The sequence below is a fragment of the Cyanistes caeruleus genome, chromosome 3 (genome assembly GCF_971803275.1).
Source record: "Cyanistes caeruleus chromosome 3, bCyaCae1.hap1.1, whole genome shotgun sequence".
In the NCBI taxonomy this organism is placed as follows: Eukaryota; Metazoa; Chordata; class Aves; order Passeriformes; family Paridae; genus Cyanistes; species Cyanistes caeruleus.
Window position 1 is genome coordinate 38,242,575 of NC_141703.1, and position 18,832 is coordinate 38,261,406.

The following is an 18,832-nucleotide window of genomic DNA, read 5'->3' on the forward strand; positions in this document are numbered from 1 at the left end:
AATTTGTTTAAGAAGATAAGTACAGATTGGAACATGTCAACCTGATTTACAGAAACAATTTTCCAATTATTTCATCTGTTTATTTGCGGTGTCTCTTTCATAGAATCATTTATGCTGGAAAAAGACCCCTAAGACCATCTAGCCCAGCAAGTGAAGGTATTTTTATGAATTTATTTTTATTAATTTATTGAACAAATGAATTTAATTCATTAAAATGAATTATTTGTGGAACCCGAGACTGGGCTCTTCAGTAATTTAAAAATTTTCAGACCACCCAGTGAAGTAGGGGCGAAGAAGTGCACCAATACTAAAAAAAAGCCCTAAGATGTACAAATACGGTTTTTTACCAAAACAAATAACCTATCCCAGCACTTGAAGAGCATAATGAAAAACAAAAATAAACCCCAAACCAACCAAGAAACAAAGAAGCCGAAGCCCAAACTGAAGCCCCCCAGAGCTGCCGCAGGAAGCGGCGCCTGGGCCCGGGCTGCAGCGGGCAGAGGGGCAGTGCGGGCTCGGCCTGAGGGACCGCCCGGCGGGCTCCGTGCCGTGCCCGCACCCCCCGCGTCTTTCGGGGCGCAGCGAGCACAGCTCCAGGCCGCTGTGGGGGTGTTTTGCGAGACGGGACCGCCGTGGGCATCACCCTCGGCGGCGGGGCCGCTAAGCCACCTCTCTTCCCAGTCGGGTTCTTGAGCAAGGCGGGGGTCTGTTTGTTCCGAGGCGCCCGTGCGCGGTCGGCACCGTCTCCTCCGCACCTGCTCCCTCCCCGCCCGCCCCCGCCGCCGTTGCCGAGAGACTGAGCGCGGCCGCCGCCGGGCGGGCCTCGCCGCCCCGATCCATCGCGGGGAGGGCGGCGTGCGAGGCTGGCACAGCACCGCAACACCCGCACACCCGCGGGGGCCGCTCCCGACCGCGCCATGAAGGGAGATGCTGGCGGTAGGTCGGAGGCGGCGGGCGCGGCTCGCTCTCGGAGCGCGGTGGGGCCCCGCGCCTCTCCGCCCTCCTCCCTGGCCCCTCGGTGCCGGCGGCCGCCGCGGCTGTGCCGGGAGCGCTGGCGGCTCCCAGGGAAGGGACGGGCGCGGCCAGAGGCCCGCCTGGCTCCGCGGCAGAGGAAGGGGCGGCGGCGCCCTCCGCATCGCCCGCCCCGGCCGTCCTTCCCCCGCGGTGGGAGGGGGCGCTCCGGGCCGGCCGCCTCCGGCCTTGCCCCGCGCCCCGGGGGCCTCCGCAGCCCCCGTCAGTGAGGCGGAGCGGGGCCGTGAGGCCAGCAGGCCGCTTCGGGGGGCACCCATTTCCTGGGGTGGTTGTGGACTGTGACGGGGGTGGCTGCGGAGAGCTCCCTCCGCATGGGGAGCGTTCGGCTGGTTCGCAGGGGCTGCGGGCTTGGCGTGACTGGAGGGAGCGATGTACCCAGGCCTGGCTAAATCTATTTAACGTGCAGTGTCAGGGGTTCGTACATCGAATAGAGAGAGAGATGTTTAGTATTTTTTTGTTATTGACATCCTTTTATTTTAGTTCTCTCAGTAAAATCAGAGACACATTTCTAGAAAGGATCAAGGTTTCTGATAGCCTGAACGTGCAAACGTGGCTTTTAAGTCAGCTGTGATTTGGTAGGTTAACCGTTCTTGCATCAAGGCAAATATTTACCCCTAAAAAACACTAACTAAATGCTATTTAAGTCTTTTGTGTTTGTCTTAAGCATCATCAATTTCCTGGTTCATTTCCTTGTTCGTTTCGTTTTGCTTCCCCAGCAGCCCCATTCCACCTGCCCACTGAGTGATCCACAGAGAAATGATACATATTAACAGTGAACTGTGCTCTGCTGCATGAATCACAAAAGCTGGAGTTTCTAAACTTCGGGAAGGGGGTGAGAAATGACATTTCTTTGAGTTGGTCTCACTGGATGTTAGAAGTCTCCAGCTCTCTTCAAGTATATACATATACCTTTGGAGACTTTTAGGAACAGTTGGGTTTGTTTTTATTCAGTGGGGTTTTTTTGTTTGGGTTTTTTGTTTGGGTTTTTTGTTTGTTTTTGGTGGGATTTGTTTTTTCTGGGTTTTTTTTACCTTTTGAGCTTGATAACTTTCAAAACGGTAACAATTGACATGTCATTTGTGCTTCACTCTTCTTGTTTGGTGTATCTGTTTTATTTTAATCTGAAATCGGGTCCATCACAGTTCATTGCCATTTAATGGGCTGCTGGACTTGGCCCTAGAAGACTTCTACAGATGAGAATGTCTTCTTGAGGCATGAGTAGCTCATGATGAGACAGAACTGGTGCTGGCTTCTGAGGAGGTGGGTTTCCTCCCCACCTGCCTAGGTGTTTAGGAGTTCAGTCTGTTACAAATAAGATTTCTAATGTGCTTATGAGTAAACTAGAGGTCTTGCATTCAAAAATAATTTTTACTGTGTTACTGATAGAAGGCTTCCATGGTTGGATCTCCTGTAGGTTTTGAACACAAGATCTTTCAGGGATAAAGAACAAGCCTAATGTGGGTGCTACAAGTTGAATCATATTTTCTTTCCTTTCCAACCTTTCTTTGTTCCCCCTTTCATTACCTTCATAGTATCTTTTATTTCAACTGAAGTTTCCTGGATTGGTTAAATACTGATAAATACCTTGCTTTGCAAAATACCAGTCCTAAACTACAGTTGCAAATTGTCGTGGTTCTACTAGGTAATTTATTTTTCCTTTCTTTATTTTCTGTGATATTTTCATCTTTTATCTCTGTCTTTTTTTTTTTTTTCTTTTTTTTTTTTTTTTTTTTTTTCTCATGGTGAGGACAATCAAGTAGTGAAACAAGTTGATCAAAAAACCACCTTTGTTGAAGGTTTTCAAGACCAGACTGGAGTAACCTGAATAAATTACAATAGCCTGGACTGTCACCAGGGTTGATACTGCTTGAGCAGGAGGCATGACTGGAGACCTTTTGAGATCATAGAACCAAATAATGGTTTGGGTTGTAAGGGACCCTAAAGATCGTCTAGCTCCAACCCCCGTGCTATGGGCAGGGACACCTTCCACTAGACAAGATTGCTCAAAGCTCTATCCAGCCTGGCCTTGAATACTGACAGGGATGGGACATCCACAACTTTCCTGGGAAAACTGTTCCTGTACCTCATCACCCTCACAGTAAAGAATTTCTTTCTGACATCTAATCTAATCTTGCCATCCTTTATCTTAAGGTCATTTGCTCTTGTCCTATCATTACATAATTACATATCCTTGTGAGAAGTCCCTCCCCAGAGACTGTAACCCCTTTTAGATATTGGAGAAGTGTTCTAAGGTCTCCATGGAGCTTTCTCCAGGCTGAACAGGTCCAACTCTCTCAGCCTATCTTCATAGGAGAGGTGCTCCAGCCCATCTTTGTGGCCTCCTCTGGACTCATTCCCACAGATCAATGTCTTGTGTTGCACACCCTGGAGCTGGGTCCCTGGAGAATCTAGAAGGGGTCTCACAAGAACAGAGTTGAGATCCTGAACTAGCTTTGTGATGATTCTATGATCTCAGTTTTCCTTTTTTTTTTTTTTTTCCATCCAAAGTAAAGCCTTTGTGTACAGTACCTAAAATACCAGAGGTTATGGTGCAACTTCTAGGAACTGCCACACAGCAAGGATGTGTCAATTAGTTTGTTTCAGAGGGAAGATAAGAGGATAAAAAAAGCCCTAATTCTGTTTTCAGGACTTCACGTTTAAAATATATAGCCTAACTTTTTTTGCTGGCAATTTCTTAAAGGATAAAAAAGGAAGAATTTGGGAAGATGAACTAGAATATTTCAGTTTCATTAATAATTATTTTAGCAAAAATTGTAACAAATTTAAATTAACATAACCACAATTTATTTTAGTTTTTAGGTATTTAAATAGTGAAAAGATGGATATACAAGGTTCTAGGCATATTAGCATGTAATTAATGGTACAAAAAAATCCCAGAAACATTAAAATAATCACTTAAGTGGGCATGCTGCCAGACATCTGCCTACAGAGAAGTTCCTTTCCACCCCTGTATCATTCTGGGAAGGGTGCCCTCATTCCTTCCTTTAAAACCTGAAAAATTGATCCACAGTACTCAAAGCATGTTACTGAACATGGGGTATTATAGACAGAGGGTGTGTTGCTCCCTGAATCCACTCAAACAGTTCCTGTCCCCTCACTTTCACAAAGGGCTGAACACAATTTCCACCTCGATGTGGTTATGCTGCAAAAGTGAAGTCCAGAACACTTTTTTATTTTTTTTTCTAGCATGATTCTTACTAAGGAGGTTGCTTCATGTCTTTTTGTCTGCAGTGGGCTCTGACATATATAGACTACATTGCAGTCAACTGATCCTAGGTCAGCAAATGGTGGGTAGGTGCCCCACAGTCAAACTGAACTTTCAAAGTAGACCAGATGTTGAACTGTGCAAGTGTATTTGTGAAGGAAATACATTGCCACTGGTATTTTCTCTACATATAATTGCTGTGCATTCAGCAGCAATCATTACGTTTTAGCATTTCACCAGCCATTCTGGCAGTATAACTGCAGGACTTGGAAAGCTATCATGTTGACCGGTCATGCCAGCAACCAGCCTGTTGGGGGGAGGTGGAGGGTGCTCACCAGGCTTGTGCCTTGGTCTCCACTGAAAAGCAAAAGTTGGCTACTTGTACAGGGAAATAGCTGCTTCATGCTTGGATATGTTCTGCCTTTGGGATTCATGGGGAACTGGGACTTTGGAATGTGAGAGTGTACCTGCTCTTTACTACAAAAGTCGCTTTAGACCTGGCTGAGCAGATTTTGCTTGCTGATTTTGGTGACATCTGAGAGGAAGACTTTATAAGTAAGAAATGATTACTGTAAGAGCATTGTCCTTAGTTGATAATAAGGCAAAACACAGAAAATGCATTGCGAGCAAAGAGCTTAAGTCTGAACACCTGTCTGTTTTCAGACTAGATGTTCTCACATTGGCAGCCTCAAGCAATTTTTAAACCTTTCTCAGTTGTGAACCCCAGGTCTGGGATCCTCTTAGTAAGTATAAGATACCGGTCATTCTTTCCTACCTGTATCCAAATGATCTGAAAATGTGAATGTAACTGATTTTTAGAATATTTCCTTCAGTGTACCTTCTTTGCGAGGAAACAGCTTTGTTTTTAATACTCAAGTTTGGTCAGTTATTAGCAGTATATTATGCTTAAATAACAAAGACATCTTTCAGAACATTTCATCAGATACAATAATGATACTACACAGAAAAAAAAATACTGAAATAAACTCTTACTTGAAATGAGTTATGCGTTATTAGCATCTGTGGTGGCATGTGCCATGTGATTGTATCCACTGGAATTGTCTTTACCCTTCTAAAATAAATATATCTATACTGTTGTATATGCAACTTGCTCACTTCAAATTTTTGCTACATGAAAACAAATACTGAAATGCCATTTAATTGTACCTGTACCCAAAATCAGGGATCGAAGAACACGTGGATTCAGGGAGCAGTGTCAGTTTGCAAAGAAGGAAAGGAGAAAGCTATCGATGAAAGAATAGGAAGTTCTATTTTTTCTGTAACTGTCTAATGCATGCTGAAGTTAAGACCAATCAATTTCTTTAAGATAGCCTGTACTTTGGGGCTTTTTTAATGTATAGTATGGAAATGGGATTTTGTCACCATGCTATGTTTATGGGTGTTCACATCATCTTTCTGCCACACATTTTAGCTCTCACATTTTTGTGAGAGCACAATTAGACAGATTAGAGAGACAATTATTGTCTTGAAGTGTGTATGCCACTTTCTGTGTCCCTGCTCTGGGAGAAGCTGGAAGTGGAGTTGACATTTTCAAAGAAGAGAGAATTGAAGAGAGTGCTTGTAGGTGGCCTGCCTTGTGAGGACCTTCAGGCAGAGCTCACATGATGTCAGGTGACAAAGTCAATAGGCAGTGAGAAAAAAGTACTTGGGAAGCCAGGCATTGCTGATTCCAAGGATTTGTCTGATTTTTGAATTCTCTCTCCATAAGTCATAGGTGGGAATATCTGCTTAATTTTCCTGTTTATATATCTGTGAAGTCATTTCTCACCTGCCTGCTTTGTCAGCGGGAGCCTTTATAAGCATGTTTTCCTGACTTTGTGATAGAGAGATCTTTTGGACAGATAATGCTATATACAGTGAGCTCACTTTATAAATGAGACTCAGATTTCTCAGCTTTTGATGTTGTAGAGGATCAGATACTTTTTAAAATTTGTCTTTTGATTTTTTTAGGAACTGCATATTTCCATCAGAAGGAGTGTTTTACACTTAGTGGGAATATTGCAAGCTCGGTTATACCTTCTCCTGACTCTTTTTTCAAAACTGGGTTATACCTTCTTTTTTTCCAAAGTGCACAATGGGTCTTATGTTTACCCCAACCATTGTCCTGGCATACTTTCTTTCCAGCAGAAGCTGCAAATTTAGTGGGTGGGGGTGGTTTAGAAAGTGTAGAGGTTGCAGAACATGCCTGCAAGTTCAGAGATAGAAAGGAAGAGAACAAGGCTGCCCTAATGGATCTGAAGGGGCTCAGAGTGTAATTTTCGTTTTTGTTTTATTCTTTTTAATTTGCCTTTGTTTCTAAAATTAGAGTAGAAATTTAAAAGACACTACTGCTCCCTGAAAAGGTTGACACCTGCAATGTGAATTTTCATTGCTACTATAAAGAAAGTACTCCAAAGAAATGTGAAGTGGTTGTAGACCCAAAATTCCATAATATTTTCCTGTCTTAAAGCCTGTCTTTGCCCTGCACTCAGTATGTCTTAAAAACACTGCAGCTAGAAATACATCCTAGGGAATTTATTAAGCCTTTCACATTAATAACAGGTTGTGATCAAAGAAAGACCTAATGACGTATGTCGGAACCAACGCAGGAACTGCAGGGGTGGATTTGTATCAGGGTTAGGGAGGACTACATCCTCCCCATTAGCACAGCTTGGTGTGCTGCTTGCTGTGTGTCACATGCTGGAAGGAGTTCATGCACAGCTCCCCTTCTCTTCATCCTTCAGCTGGTTCCTCCCTGAAGAAACAAGTGCAAAAGGCATTAGTAGTCCAAGGGTTAAAATTCTTTACATACATGGCAGAGTCTGGAAACTGCAGCACATGGAAAAGCGTGTGTTCCCATGTAAGCTAAAAGTAGTGAGAACAGCAAAAAAAATTGCATAAAAGCTTGAAAGCAACTATGCTATATATTTTGAATAATCTTACTAAAGGCCATTTACAAAATATTATTGGTTTGTCATCGTCATTCTGAGGTTTTTGTGTGCATTTCTGGTCATTTCAAGTAGAGAAGTAAACAAGCTGATTCTTATATTCCATAACATTTCTTCCCTTTCATTTGGTTTTATATACATGGAGATTTCTTGATTTAAGGCTGCCTCTTAAGAATTCTAGTCTCTTTAGTCACAACACTGATTAGCTCAGTTGGTCAGAGCATGGTGCTAGCAATGCCAAGGCTGTGGGTTTGATATCCATATGTGCCATTCACTAAAGAGCTGGACTTGATGATCCTTCTGGGTCCCTTCCAACTCAGAATATTCTGTGATTTCTGTGATTTAAGTACGTGAACTGAATCCATGATGGACATTTGTTATGAACATCTAAAGTTCATGTTATTTTCCATGCCTGGACCAATTAAAAATTACTTGAACAGAGGTACTGGGTAAAAGGGTAAGTGGGAATTTTATTAGAAGGGTATGGCTAATCTTCCTGCACATCAAATGTATAAATAAGCAATACTGAGAAAAGCATAAAAACAACATGCTCTTTATAATAGACTGTTGATAATTATTTGCTTTCTTATCCAAATGGATATGGCTTGTTATTTAGACCATAATTTATTTTTTAAAAAAAATCAGTAAGTGGCTAAACAAAAATCAGTTTTTCATATCCTGAACCTTTTCTCATAATTATTCATTGCACTTACCTTATTAATTCTCTGTTTATTGCTACATTTTTTGTTAAAAGGTTACAGGAGCACTGTAATAGCCATTAACAGAAATAGTAAACATAAAGTAATGATTTTCTTATTTCACTGATTAGCTTTTGAGTAATAATTTCCAAAAGAACATACTTGTCAGAAACATTTTAGGCAGTGTTTTTTTTTCCCTAAGGTTTTGGGAAATGCAGCTCCAGAGGCATTGCAGTAACTACTTATCACTATGCCAAATGTAGCCATTTTAAGGTTTCATGACCTCCAAAAGCACAACAGCAACTCTGAGGCTTGAAGCATTTCTGGTTGTGCTTTGGTCTAAGTAGAGAAAAAAGTCAATCCATTATACTGGGAAAAAAATAGGAGAAAATGGAAAAAATAATTCTAAAGAGAAGTAGTGAATTCAGTTACAAAACAGAAGTGGGAGCATGAAGCTTGAGCATGCAACCTCTGTGAATATTATTTCATTCTTCATTTGTTAGAGAAGGGTTATTAATATATAATACTCATTTTACAGTATTTGCATGTTTTTAGTGACAGCTTACCAGTTTTGCTTGTGCTAAGGTTTCTGCGAATGACCATTTAAAATGAATATAGGTGTCAGAATTTATCTGTTATTTTGTGCCCTTATATTATTTCTGTTTGTTTTAAAAATCAGTTATCACATAATGTCACCTCCTTCAGCTGGGAACATTAGTACAAGACCTCAGCACTGTTATTGTGTGGTTTGTACAAAGACCAATGGCTCCGATTCGGTTTTACAGAGACAGGAACCGACCTCTTGAATCTGAAAGAGAAAACAGAGCAGGGGTAGACTTTGAGGGGCTTGGAGTAAGATTAAGGGTTTACATTCGACATAACAGCTAAAAAGAAGAGACAGACAAGGATGCAAGCATAGTGTTTGGACATGAAGCAGCAGCCCATGGGGTTGAAAAGGCCAGCTGAGACCAAGCACATGGGCACTTCTGCAGTCCTGAACCCACTGTTGCCTCCAGCTAATCAAGGATAGTGTTTCTTGGATTCATATTACAGTTGTCATTGTGATACTTGGGGCTGTAATTACCAGGGCCTGTAGTGACAGAGCAAGGGAGCAACAGAGTTACACTGGAAAAGGGAAGATTTAGGTTGGACATAAGGAAGAAATTTTTCACAATGAAAGTTGTGAGACATACGAACAGGCTGTTCAGAGAAGTTGTCATAGCCCTATCATTGAAAAGTGGACAGGACTTTCAGCAATCTGATCTAGTGAAAGATGTTCCTGCCCATGTCAGGAGAACTGAGTTAGATTATCTTTAAAGGTTTCTTTGAACTCAAACCATTCTATGATTCTATCTTATACTACTTTTGACACACTTTTAGTTGTCACAGGGAAGTATCACCTGCAAACACTTGGTCCAGAACAAGGTCCCAAGATCTTGCTTTTTTCCCCCTCACTTTGCTGAAAAAAACAAAAATTCTCTAAGGGGTTGTATTTCATGAATAGAATTGTATTTCATGGGCAGTTACTTCTCATGAGAGTGTATCTTCCTCATCTGTTGGTATTTGTTTGGACTCTGGCACCCATGAAATGTGTCTGTGGGAAAGTCAATACTAATATCTAACTCACCTTATTGCTCTCATGGCATGTCCCCTAGTAGTGGCTCACATGGCTGAGCATACAGAAGGCTCAGTCAGTGCCACCCATGCAGGAATGTCCAGACTCAGCCTGACCTTGTGGAAACAACACATTTTCCTCAGTCCTTCTATGTGCCAACACATGCCCCACAGATAGCCAGGTGTCTGGCTGTTGGGTAGATAATTGTTAACATCAAAAAATGTATTAGAAAAATACATGTTAATAGTAGTATATAGCAAAAAGGCTTTTCTGATTTCAGTAAATAACATTAACATCTATTGGCTGCTTAACATTGCCTGTTTGCCTTTGGCATGTTGGGATTTATCTTAGCCTAGTGTAATAAATGGAAATGTCACCATTTAATTAAATGGCTCCAGGTCAAATCCATCCAATGATTACTCTGTGTTGAAGTTCATAGCAATAGCATTCCTCACATATTAGAACAAATTTTCTGTCAGCATTGCTAAGTTTCTGGTAATTGTCTGTGTTGCATACCTTTGTGTAATTTTTTTGTAAACTAACAAGAGTCATGTCAGTGATTTACATTTAATAAAATCAATATCCTATTAATCAGTAAGTACAAAAGAAGTGTGCATGAAAACAAAATGCTTTGGGCTATTTACAAAACTATTAAAAATGCATTATAAAATTGCTTAAGTGAATTAATGTTTTCTGTTTTTTTCTCACCAAGGAGGTTTCATGATTATAGATAAGAGAAGTTAACTTCAGGATGCTAAAAAGGAAACAGAGTTCCAGGGTGGAAGCCCAGCCAGTTACAGATTTTGGTCCCGATGAATCTTTGTCAGACAATGCAGATATTCTGTGGATTAACAAACCTGTAGGTATCTCTTTATGTAATTACTAATTTTAAGTTAAATGTAACTTGAATTGTTGAAATATGACTTCCACAAAAAATTCTGAATTAGATATTAGTCAGAAACAAGTTTTGAACTATAGTTGCCAGTGTACCAGTTAATTTTTTAAAAAACATCAAAGACTAAATAAAATTGTTTCTTTTGGCTGTTGCAAAATTATGGGATGATCAAGCAGTATTTCCCAACCTTTTCATCGGATTGATTCTTCTAAAGCAGCCATCCTTTCATGATCTCTGGTTCCTAACATGTTCATTGAAATTACAAGTTCATAAAATGAGCTTTTGAAAAGTATGTTTAAAGGAGGATTTTGTTGCTCAAGTGGCAGCCAGCAATAAGCATTTTTGACTTTCACCTCACTCCTTTTAAAACATTTATGAATATAAAAGTGTTGTTATTTTGGTTGGTTTTTTTGAAGTACAGCTCATTTTTCTATTACCATTTAATCTAAAATCTGCCTTGAGAAAAAGAGAGATGTAAAAGTGTCTAGCAACTTTAAACTGGGGAAAATTTCATTGGGAGTGGAATTATTAATAGACTGTACGGTATTAAGAAAATGTCTTTACTACATAAATATAGTTATTATGATTGAATTATTTATTCAGCATTGAGCATGGATCCAGAATTCCAATAATGATTTCTGCTTTTGCAGAGAAGGCATTTTCAAATTTCTCTTAGTGCCAATCTATCACAGTGTATAATTTTTTACTTTTTAAAAGCAGGAAATAAAATATTCTGAAATAATACCTGTTGTTAGCACTGCATTCATTAAAGGAAACCGTCATCTCATTTGTAGTAAAGATGCCAGATCACCCCAGCTTTGCTGCTGAGTTTTAACACCTGAAACTATTTAGCATGAATTAATATATGGGTGTTGTCTTGTCAGTTATTTGAATAGAATGTTTATATTGGCTGCTGTAATAAACTCAGAATGTCATTGCATAAATATATGATGGGTATTTACCTACATTTCTCATCGCACAATGCATGAGGTTTTCATGGAATAATTTTTTCTCGTCATGCTGAAGGACTAGTTTTATATTGCTTAGTGTTTGTAGTACTGACACTTTACTGTGGCAGAGAACAAGTTTTGTATCAGCCACACTTTAATGCTTATGTTAATTGTTTCAGTTGAAACAAGGTTCAAAACAAAGGGGATGTTAAAGGGATGTTGGGATCATTCATCAGGTGCCTTCTCCTTAAAATCTATTAATCAGGGCTCAGAGTAAGCAAATGATAGAGCTGTTCAATTCAGTTCAGATATCATTACATTTAAGTGAGTGAACAGTGAGTATTTAATGGCTGTTCTTGAGTCTTTTGGATATTGAAAGGTCTGAGGTACGCTGTAAATGAGTGTAGAATTTTTCCCCAGATGAAGCATTATGATAAATATACTTCAGTGGTTTCTGTTTAAAGATTTTTTTCTTGCTGAAGTATCTTTTCCTTTTTGTTACAATAGATAGGGCCTTACCAACTATGATTCATTATACTTGCTGACTTCAAGATGTTTTAATCATGTTTTGATTAAAAAAAAAAAAAAAATCCAAGCCTAAACCTCTGTACTCCTATGTTCTGCTTTTTTGTTACACCTCCCTCTCTGACTGGCAATGAGGAGTGGGAATGAGTCCTAATTAGTAATGGAAATGAACTGTTCTCCTATAGCAACAAAACTTGATTGGAACAAAAGTGAATCCTTAAAGAAGTAGCTGTCTGTGACATACTCTTTTATATTTTTATTCTTTTTATATTTATTCTTTTCATAACTGGAAGGATGCTTTTAATCCTGTGACTCTCACTTAATTTTTTGAGTTGTGAACTGATTTAAATAAAATTTCTTCCAGAGTGTTGAACTAAAATTTTCCACAAATATCTTTTTTAATCTATCCACCCAATTTATAACTATAACTAATTCTACTTATTGTCTGCCCATAAATGTGATGAGCTGTCATTTGAACAGAAATTAAATTACAAGTACCACAAAGTAGAAATGATGGAATCCTTAGTTCTCAGTTTCATGGCTCCTAATTCATGTTTTCTGAATTATACAACCTCACAAATTAACTAATAAAATATATATATGTGTTTATATATGTATAAGTAATTTAGGAGTGCTTTTTTTGGTTTAAGACCTTTTATATGTAAATGTATATGTGATGTAAAAAGACACAGACGTACGTTTACAAAAGAGTGCCAGGATAAGTTATGGAAGCTAAGTATTCAAAGGTTTTTTGAACATCAAAGCAATCTTGCAAAATCTTGTGTTTGGGTTTTGTTTTGTTTCTTTTTTTTTTTTTTCAGTGGGTGCACTCTTTACTACGAATTTGTGCCATCATCAGTGTTATTTCTGTGTGTATGAACACTCCAAAAACCTTCGAGCATTATCCGCCTCTCCAGTATGTGACATTTGCTCTTGATACTCTGTTGATGTTCCTTTACACTGCAGAGATGATAGCAAAAATGCATATCCGTGGGATAGTTAAGGTAAGCATTTAAATAGTATTCTCTATGTGCTTCCAGTGATCTGAATGTATGCTAATGGCATTTGGTATTCATTTTTTAACTTGCAAAATCTTCTTGCTATGATTGTTTTTAACTGCAGGCAATACCATGGTGTATAAACTGAAAAGACAGATGGATAAAGATGTAGCTTTGCTGCATATTTAATCCCCCCAAAATATAATGCAAAGCATCATAAGAAAGGTTTCCTATTAAGAAAACAAATAGATAGTTTCATTTTATGAGTATAAAGAATGAAATGAAAAATAAGGTACATACAGTTTAGCAACAATATTTTGTAAATGTCTGTTGGTCCATATATGGACTTAGAATTTTAATTTTCATTTCATATGGCTGGATATGTTGTTGTCTGGTACTTTGCATAAATAAGAACATGAGTCTTACTGTGAGCTAGTAGAGAAAGTGATCTTGCTTTGAATTTTTTTACCTTGAGATAGTCCATGTTTGTAAACAAAATGCTTCTCTTATCATACGTCTGCTGTTGTTGTGGGTTAATTTGTATAAGTGGATTGGAGTCTGCAAAACTGCAGAGTATTTTAGTAATCATTATTTGGTACTGTTATTTTATTGATTGTTTCTAGTCTACTGCAAAAAGATAGAAATTCAGCTTTCATGTGTAAAATCCATTTGCAGACCATACTGACAATGCAATTATGGCACTATTGCACACAATAGATAATTGTGTGTTATGTTATCCTTGCTTTTAACTCCTTAAAGATCTGGTGACTCGGAAGACATCTGATGTTGTACTTGAGATCTTAATTTTTTTTGAGTTTGCAGATAGCAAACAAACTCAGAGAAACTGACCTATTGTGTCATCATATTTAATGAATATTAATAGTGAAAGTTTAATTGTCATTGATATTAATATTTAGAAGTTACTGAAATAAGATGATTCTGAGAAAATATTCATGGGTTGTGTAAAGCCAGAGTAATCCTTTGTGAAGTACTGTTTCTGGCTGCTACCTGAGCTCTTTTATTCAGAGATGTCCATGAAGAAAGTGAAGATGTGGACACGGGATTATGCATGGGGAATTAGTGACCATTGTGAACATTTGAACAGTGTGGAAATAAAAAGTTACTATTACAACCAGTACAGCCTTTGCAGAGAAAAGGAAATGTAGATATTAATGCAGAGAGAGAGAGGGAGGGGTGACCAACAGTGTGCTTTTGTACAAGGCTTAATTTCTGAGCTTTTGAGTATGCAAATACCAACTTCACTCACAGTCAACACCTAGGGGCTATGAAAGGTGCTGCATAGCCTGTTGTTTTTACTGGTCTGTTTAAATTTGTGCATTTGTGAGAAAAGAATATTAAGGATTGTCATTGTCTTTATGGGGGACTTCAACTTGCCAGAAATTACCTGGGAGCATCACATAGCTGGTACAACCTGGGCCAGAATATTCTTAAAAATCCTGGATGACAACTTTATGGAACAGATCCTAAGGGAGGTGACTCAGAAAGAAGGCCTCTTTGATCTACTGCTTGTCAATAGAGTTGATCTCATCAGTGGAGATCAGCAGCTGTCTTGGCAAGAGTTTAAAATCTCTGTTGACAGGAGGAAAAATGACAGCAAAACCTCAGCTCTGGACATGAGAAGATCAGACTTCAGGCTGTTCAGGGAATTAGTAAGCGGAGTCCCATGTGAAAATGTTTTTGCGGATGCTGGGGTCCATCAGTTCTGGTCACTTTTTAAATGTCATCTCCTAATGACACAGGACCAGGCAATTCTCAAATGTCAGAAGTCAAGCAGACAAGGCAGAAGGCCAGCTTGGCTTAAAAAAGTCTTCTCTTGGAAATAAGGCAAAAAAGAAAGATGTATGACCAGTGGAAGCAAGGTCAGGTGACATGGGAAGATGGGAAGATACTGCTTGTCACTGTAGGGAAGAAATTCATGGGCCAAAGATCAGCTCGAGTTAAACCTGCCTGAACTGTGGGGGACAATAAAAAGAGTTTTTTCAAGTATATTAATGGCAATGGGAAGTGTAGGAATAACATCAGCCCTTAACAGGGTGAGAATGGTCACCTCACAGAGACATGGACAAGGCAGAGGTGTTTAACACATTCTTTGCCTCCGTGTTCAGCATGGATGATGCACCAAGGGGATCTCAGCCTCTGAACTGGATGACCATTACTGGAAGAATGATCATCTCCCAGTTGTCCCTGAAAATGTTCAGAATCTGCTGCTCCAGCTGGATTCCTACAAATTTATGGAGCTTGATGGGATATATCAGAGAATCCTCAAAGAGCTGCTGGTGTCACCACAAAACCTCTCGTGATGATTTTTGAGTGTCCTGGGGAATTTGGAGATGTCCCAGTTGACTGGAAGCTGGTGAACGTTGTCCCGATTTTCAACAAGGTCAAAAAGGAGCATCCCAGAGGCTCACTTAAGTGTCTGGTAAAGTTATGTAGATTATTCTGGGAGGTATTGAAAAACACCTGAAAGACAATGTCAGCATGGCTTCGTGAGGAGAAAGTCCTACTCATTAAATCTGATTTCCATTTATGACAAGGTAACCCACCTAGTTCATCAAGGGAAGCCAGTGGATGTAATCTTTTTGGATTTCAGTAAAGCTTTCAATACTGGCTTTCACAGGATCCTTCTGGACAAAATGTCCAGCACACAACTGCACAAACAGATCATGTGATGAGTGAGCATCTGGCTCATGAGTCAGGCACAAAGGTTTACAACGGATGCGTTGACGTCAGACAGGTGACCTGTGAATAGTGGGGTTCCACAGGGCTCCATCCTCAGCCCTGTGCTCTTCAATTTCTTCATTAGTGGCTTGGACATGGGACTGGAAGGATACTGAGCAAGTTCACAGTCACTGCAAAACTGGGAGGAACTGTTTCTCCCTTGAGTGCAGGGGGCCCTACAGGGAGGCCTCAGGGGCTGGGCAGTCACAACCCATATGAATTTCAGCAAGGGAAAATGCTGGATTCTGCACCTGGGATGGGCCAACCCTGGATGTTCAGTACAGACTGGGGAATGAGATGCTGGAAAGCAGTGCCATGGAAAGGGACCTGGGGATCCAGGTCTACAGAAAGCTGAATATGAGTCAGCAGTTTTGAGTGTCACGATATAAGAAAGATTAAACTATCAGAGGGTGTCCGAAGGAGGGCAGTAAAGATGGTGAAGGGCCTTGAAGTGAAGCTGTCTGAGGAGGGGCTGTGGTCACTTTGTCTGTTCATCTGAGAAGAGGAAACTGAGGAGAGACCTCATTGCAGTCTACAACTTCTTAATGAGGGGAAGACGAGGGGCAGACACTGATCTCTCTCTTTGGTGACCAGTGACAGGACCTGAGGGTCTGAAGTTGTGTCAGGGGTGACTTAGGTTGGATATTATCACACAGAGGGTGGTTGGGCACTGGAACAGGCTCCTCAGGGAAGTGGTCACCAGCACCAGCCAGACAGAGTTCAAGGACAATGTGCTCAGGTATATGGTGTGACTCTTGGAGCTTTCCTGCACAGGGCTGGGAATTGGACTCAATGATCCTTATGGTTCCCTTCCAGCTCAGCTTATTCTGTGATGCATAGACTAGACTAGACTAGACTAGAATAGACTAGACTAGACTAGACTAGAATACAATAGAATAGAATAGTTTGAAGGGACCGATCAGAAGGGAACTACAATTATAATCTAGTCCAACTGTTTGACCAGTTCAGGGCTGACCAAAATTTAAAGTGCATGTTTACTAAGTGCATTGTCCAAATGCCTCTTAAACACAGGATTTGGCAGGATTTGGGCATGGGCATCAAGCATCTCTGTAGGAAGTCTGTTCCAGTTTAACCACCCTCTTTATGAAATGGTTCCTAATTACCAGTCTGAACCTTCTGTGACACTGCTTTGAACCATTCCCACGCATCCTGTCACAAGGTACCAGGGAAGTCAGCACCTCATTCTCCATTTCCCTGCTTCAGGAAGCTGTAGAGAACAACAAGGTTATGCCTCAGCCTCCTGTTCTCTGAACTAGACAGACCTAGAGTCCTTAGCTGCTCTGCACAGGATGAACTTGTCTCTGTCATATGGTGAGCTTGTCTTTGAAGCATGTCTGATGAGTCTGGGCACACAGAAGTAATAGCTGTCTGGAGTTGGTCCCATTGCCTCAATTCATGTTATAAATGTATTAGATAACAACACAGATTTTTTTTCTTATGCATGCTGACATTTTGGTCTTCATTTATTAGATAAAAATACAGTAAAATAGAATAAATACAACCACTATTACACAAGGAGTTTGAGTAGAAAATGGCTGCATTTACTGTTACTTTAACAATTGAGGATTTGCTTAAAACTTGATGTCTTGTAGCATTAATCAGTAAACATTATTATACTGAAATAAAGTGCCTTCTTTGGAACCATTTGGGGAATCATAGAATAACTTAGATGTTAGGGACCTCCAGAGGTCATCTGGTCTTACCTGCTGCCCAACGCAGGTCCAGTTAGATAGCATTGCCCATGGCTTGGGTTGTCCAGAAGAATCTCAGACTCCTCCAAAGATGAAGAATCCACAGGCTCTTTAAACAGCCTATTCCAATGTTTAACCAATCTTATGCAAAAATTATTTCTGGTAATGCTTAATCAAAATTTTCCATTTTTCTTTCAATGCTGTTCAATGAATAATCCTTTTCAGTGAAGTATTTGACTTATTCTTTGAATTATTGTTTCTAGGGAAAATATTAGTTTAATATTATAATTTTGCCAAGAGCATATTCATCCATGGACTGCCAAAGATAGTGGCAAATGAAGTAAATACAACACTGCGTAGAGACCTATTAGCATTTATTAAAGATGTTTGTATGTGAAACATCTTTTATATAAGGCAATTTGTTACTGCAATGTCCTAATTTAAATGCATTCAAGTCTTTTAGTGAGTGTGGTATCAATGAATGCATTGCCATATGGTTTTACTGAACTTTAACATGAATCTGTATTTCTGTAAATGATTTAGGAATTGAAATGCTGAAAAACATTTGAGCCATGATTAATGCAAAATTATAGTCCAGCAAGAAACCTAATTTATGGAGAAGTTAGGCACCATCCACTTAAGTCCCGATTAATAACAATGTAAGTATAGCTGAGCTAGGAAGATTTTGAAAATGTCTAATTAACACCTTCTGAGGACAAATGAAAAATATACTTTCTTTGGTTTCTATGGCATTTTAGACAAGAAAAGTAGTTTCTGAAACTGCTAGCCTTTTGTCTGTAAAAAAAATTCCCTTTTCTCTGTGTAAACTAAGTGACAAAAGAAACCAATGCCTCCATCCAAGAGTTTTGTTATCCCAGAAGGAAAGTTAAAGTGAAATGTTGCAGTGGTATTGTGTCTTTTATTGCTCATGTTTCCTCCTGGGTTATTGTTGCTGTGCTAGTAAAATCCATCCAAACTTTGTGCTGCCCCTGCAGCTATTGTCACATGTCATGAACAAGTGAACTAATGCTATTAATACATCTGTCTTTACTTTGGAAATTGTATCTGAAAAATTAAATTCAGGCTGTAATTTCTTACTGATTGAAATATCATTAAAAACAACATTCTAGGACGGTCTCCCTAATGTTGTCTGTCTGCATTCTACAAAATATAAGTACAAGCAGTAAGAATTTGCAGTGGTTTGTGAAGTTTTATATGAGGCGGAGACAGAATTAGAGCAAGTCAGTTTGTTTCATAGGACACATTCTTATGCTTGCATTCTAAACAATAGTCTTCTATATTGAATTAAATAAGCATTCTATATTGAAGAATGATGGCTTGGGATAAGAAATGTAATAAAAAATGTAATACTGCATAGTTAAAGCTTACTGAATTCAACATTGTTATTTTCATGATCTTTTCAGTTCAGAATTCCACTTCCTTCAACTGATCCTAGATTTGTTCTCATGCTCTTTAGTTCCCAGAATGTAAACA

General features: G+C 39.5%; 1 protein-coding gene and 1 long non-coding RNA gene across 39 annotated transcripts in view; one reads left to right on the forward strand and one right to left on the reverse strand.

Moving 5' to 3' along the window:
- Positions 1-459: 459 nt before the first annotated feature.
- NALCN (sodium leak channel, non-selective) overlaps positions 460-18,832 on the forward strand; it is a 226,926-nt gene continuing 208,553 nt past the window's right edge. For 4 of the 38 annotated variants that reach the window (XM_086880762.1, XM_086880770.1, XM_086880772.1 and 1 more), the window contains exons 1-3: positions 475-936; positions 10,232-10,378; positions 12,711-12,893. In XM_086880762.1, coding sequence (XP_086736888.1) covers positions 10,271-10,378; positions 12,711-12,893 — 291 coding nt within the window. In that variant the 5' untranslated portion in view covers positions 475-936; positions 10,232-10,270. Of the gene's footprint in view, positions 937-1,512; positions 1,608-1,748; positions 1,865-10,231; positions 10,379-12,710; positions 12,894-17,881; positions 17,998-18,832 lie in introns of all 38 variants that reach the window. The other 34 variants (XM_086880794.1, XM_086880787.1, XM_086880790.1 and 31 more) reach the window with 19 other exon arrangements.
- LOC111945360 (uncharacterized) lies at positions 4,762-11,250 on the reverse strand. Its single transcript, XR_002871618.2, has 3 exons — positions 11,160-11,250; positions 8,601-8,712; positions 4,762-7,013 (listed from the first exon to the last, which is right to left on the reverse strand). It is a non-coding gene; the product is annotated as an uncharacterized LOC111945360 (long non-coding RNA).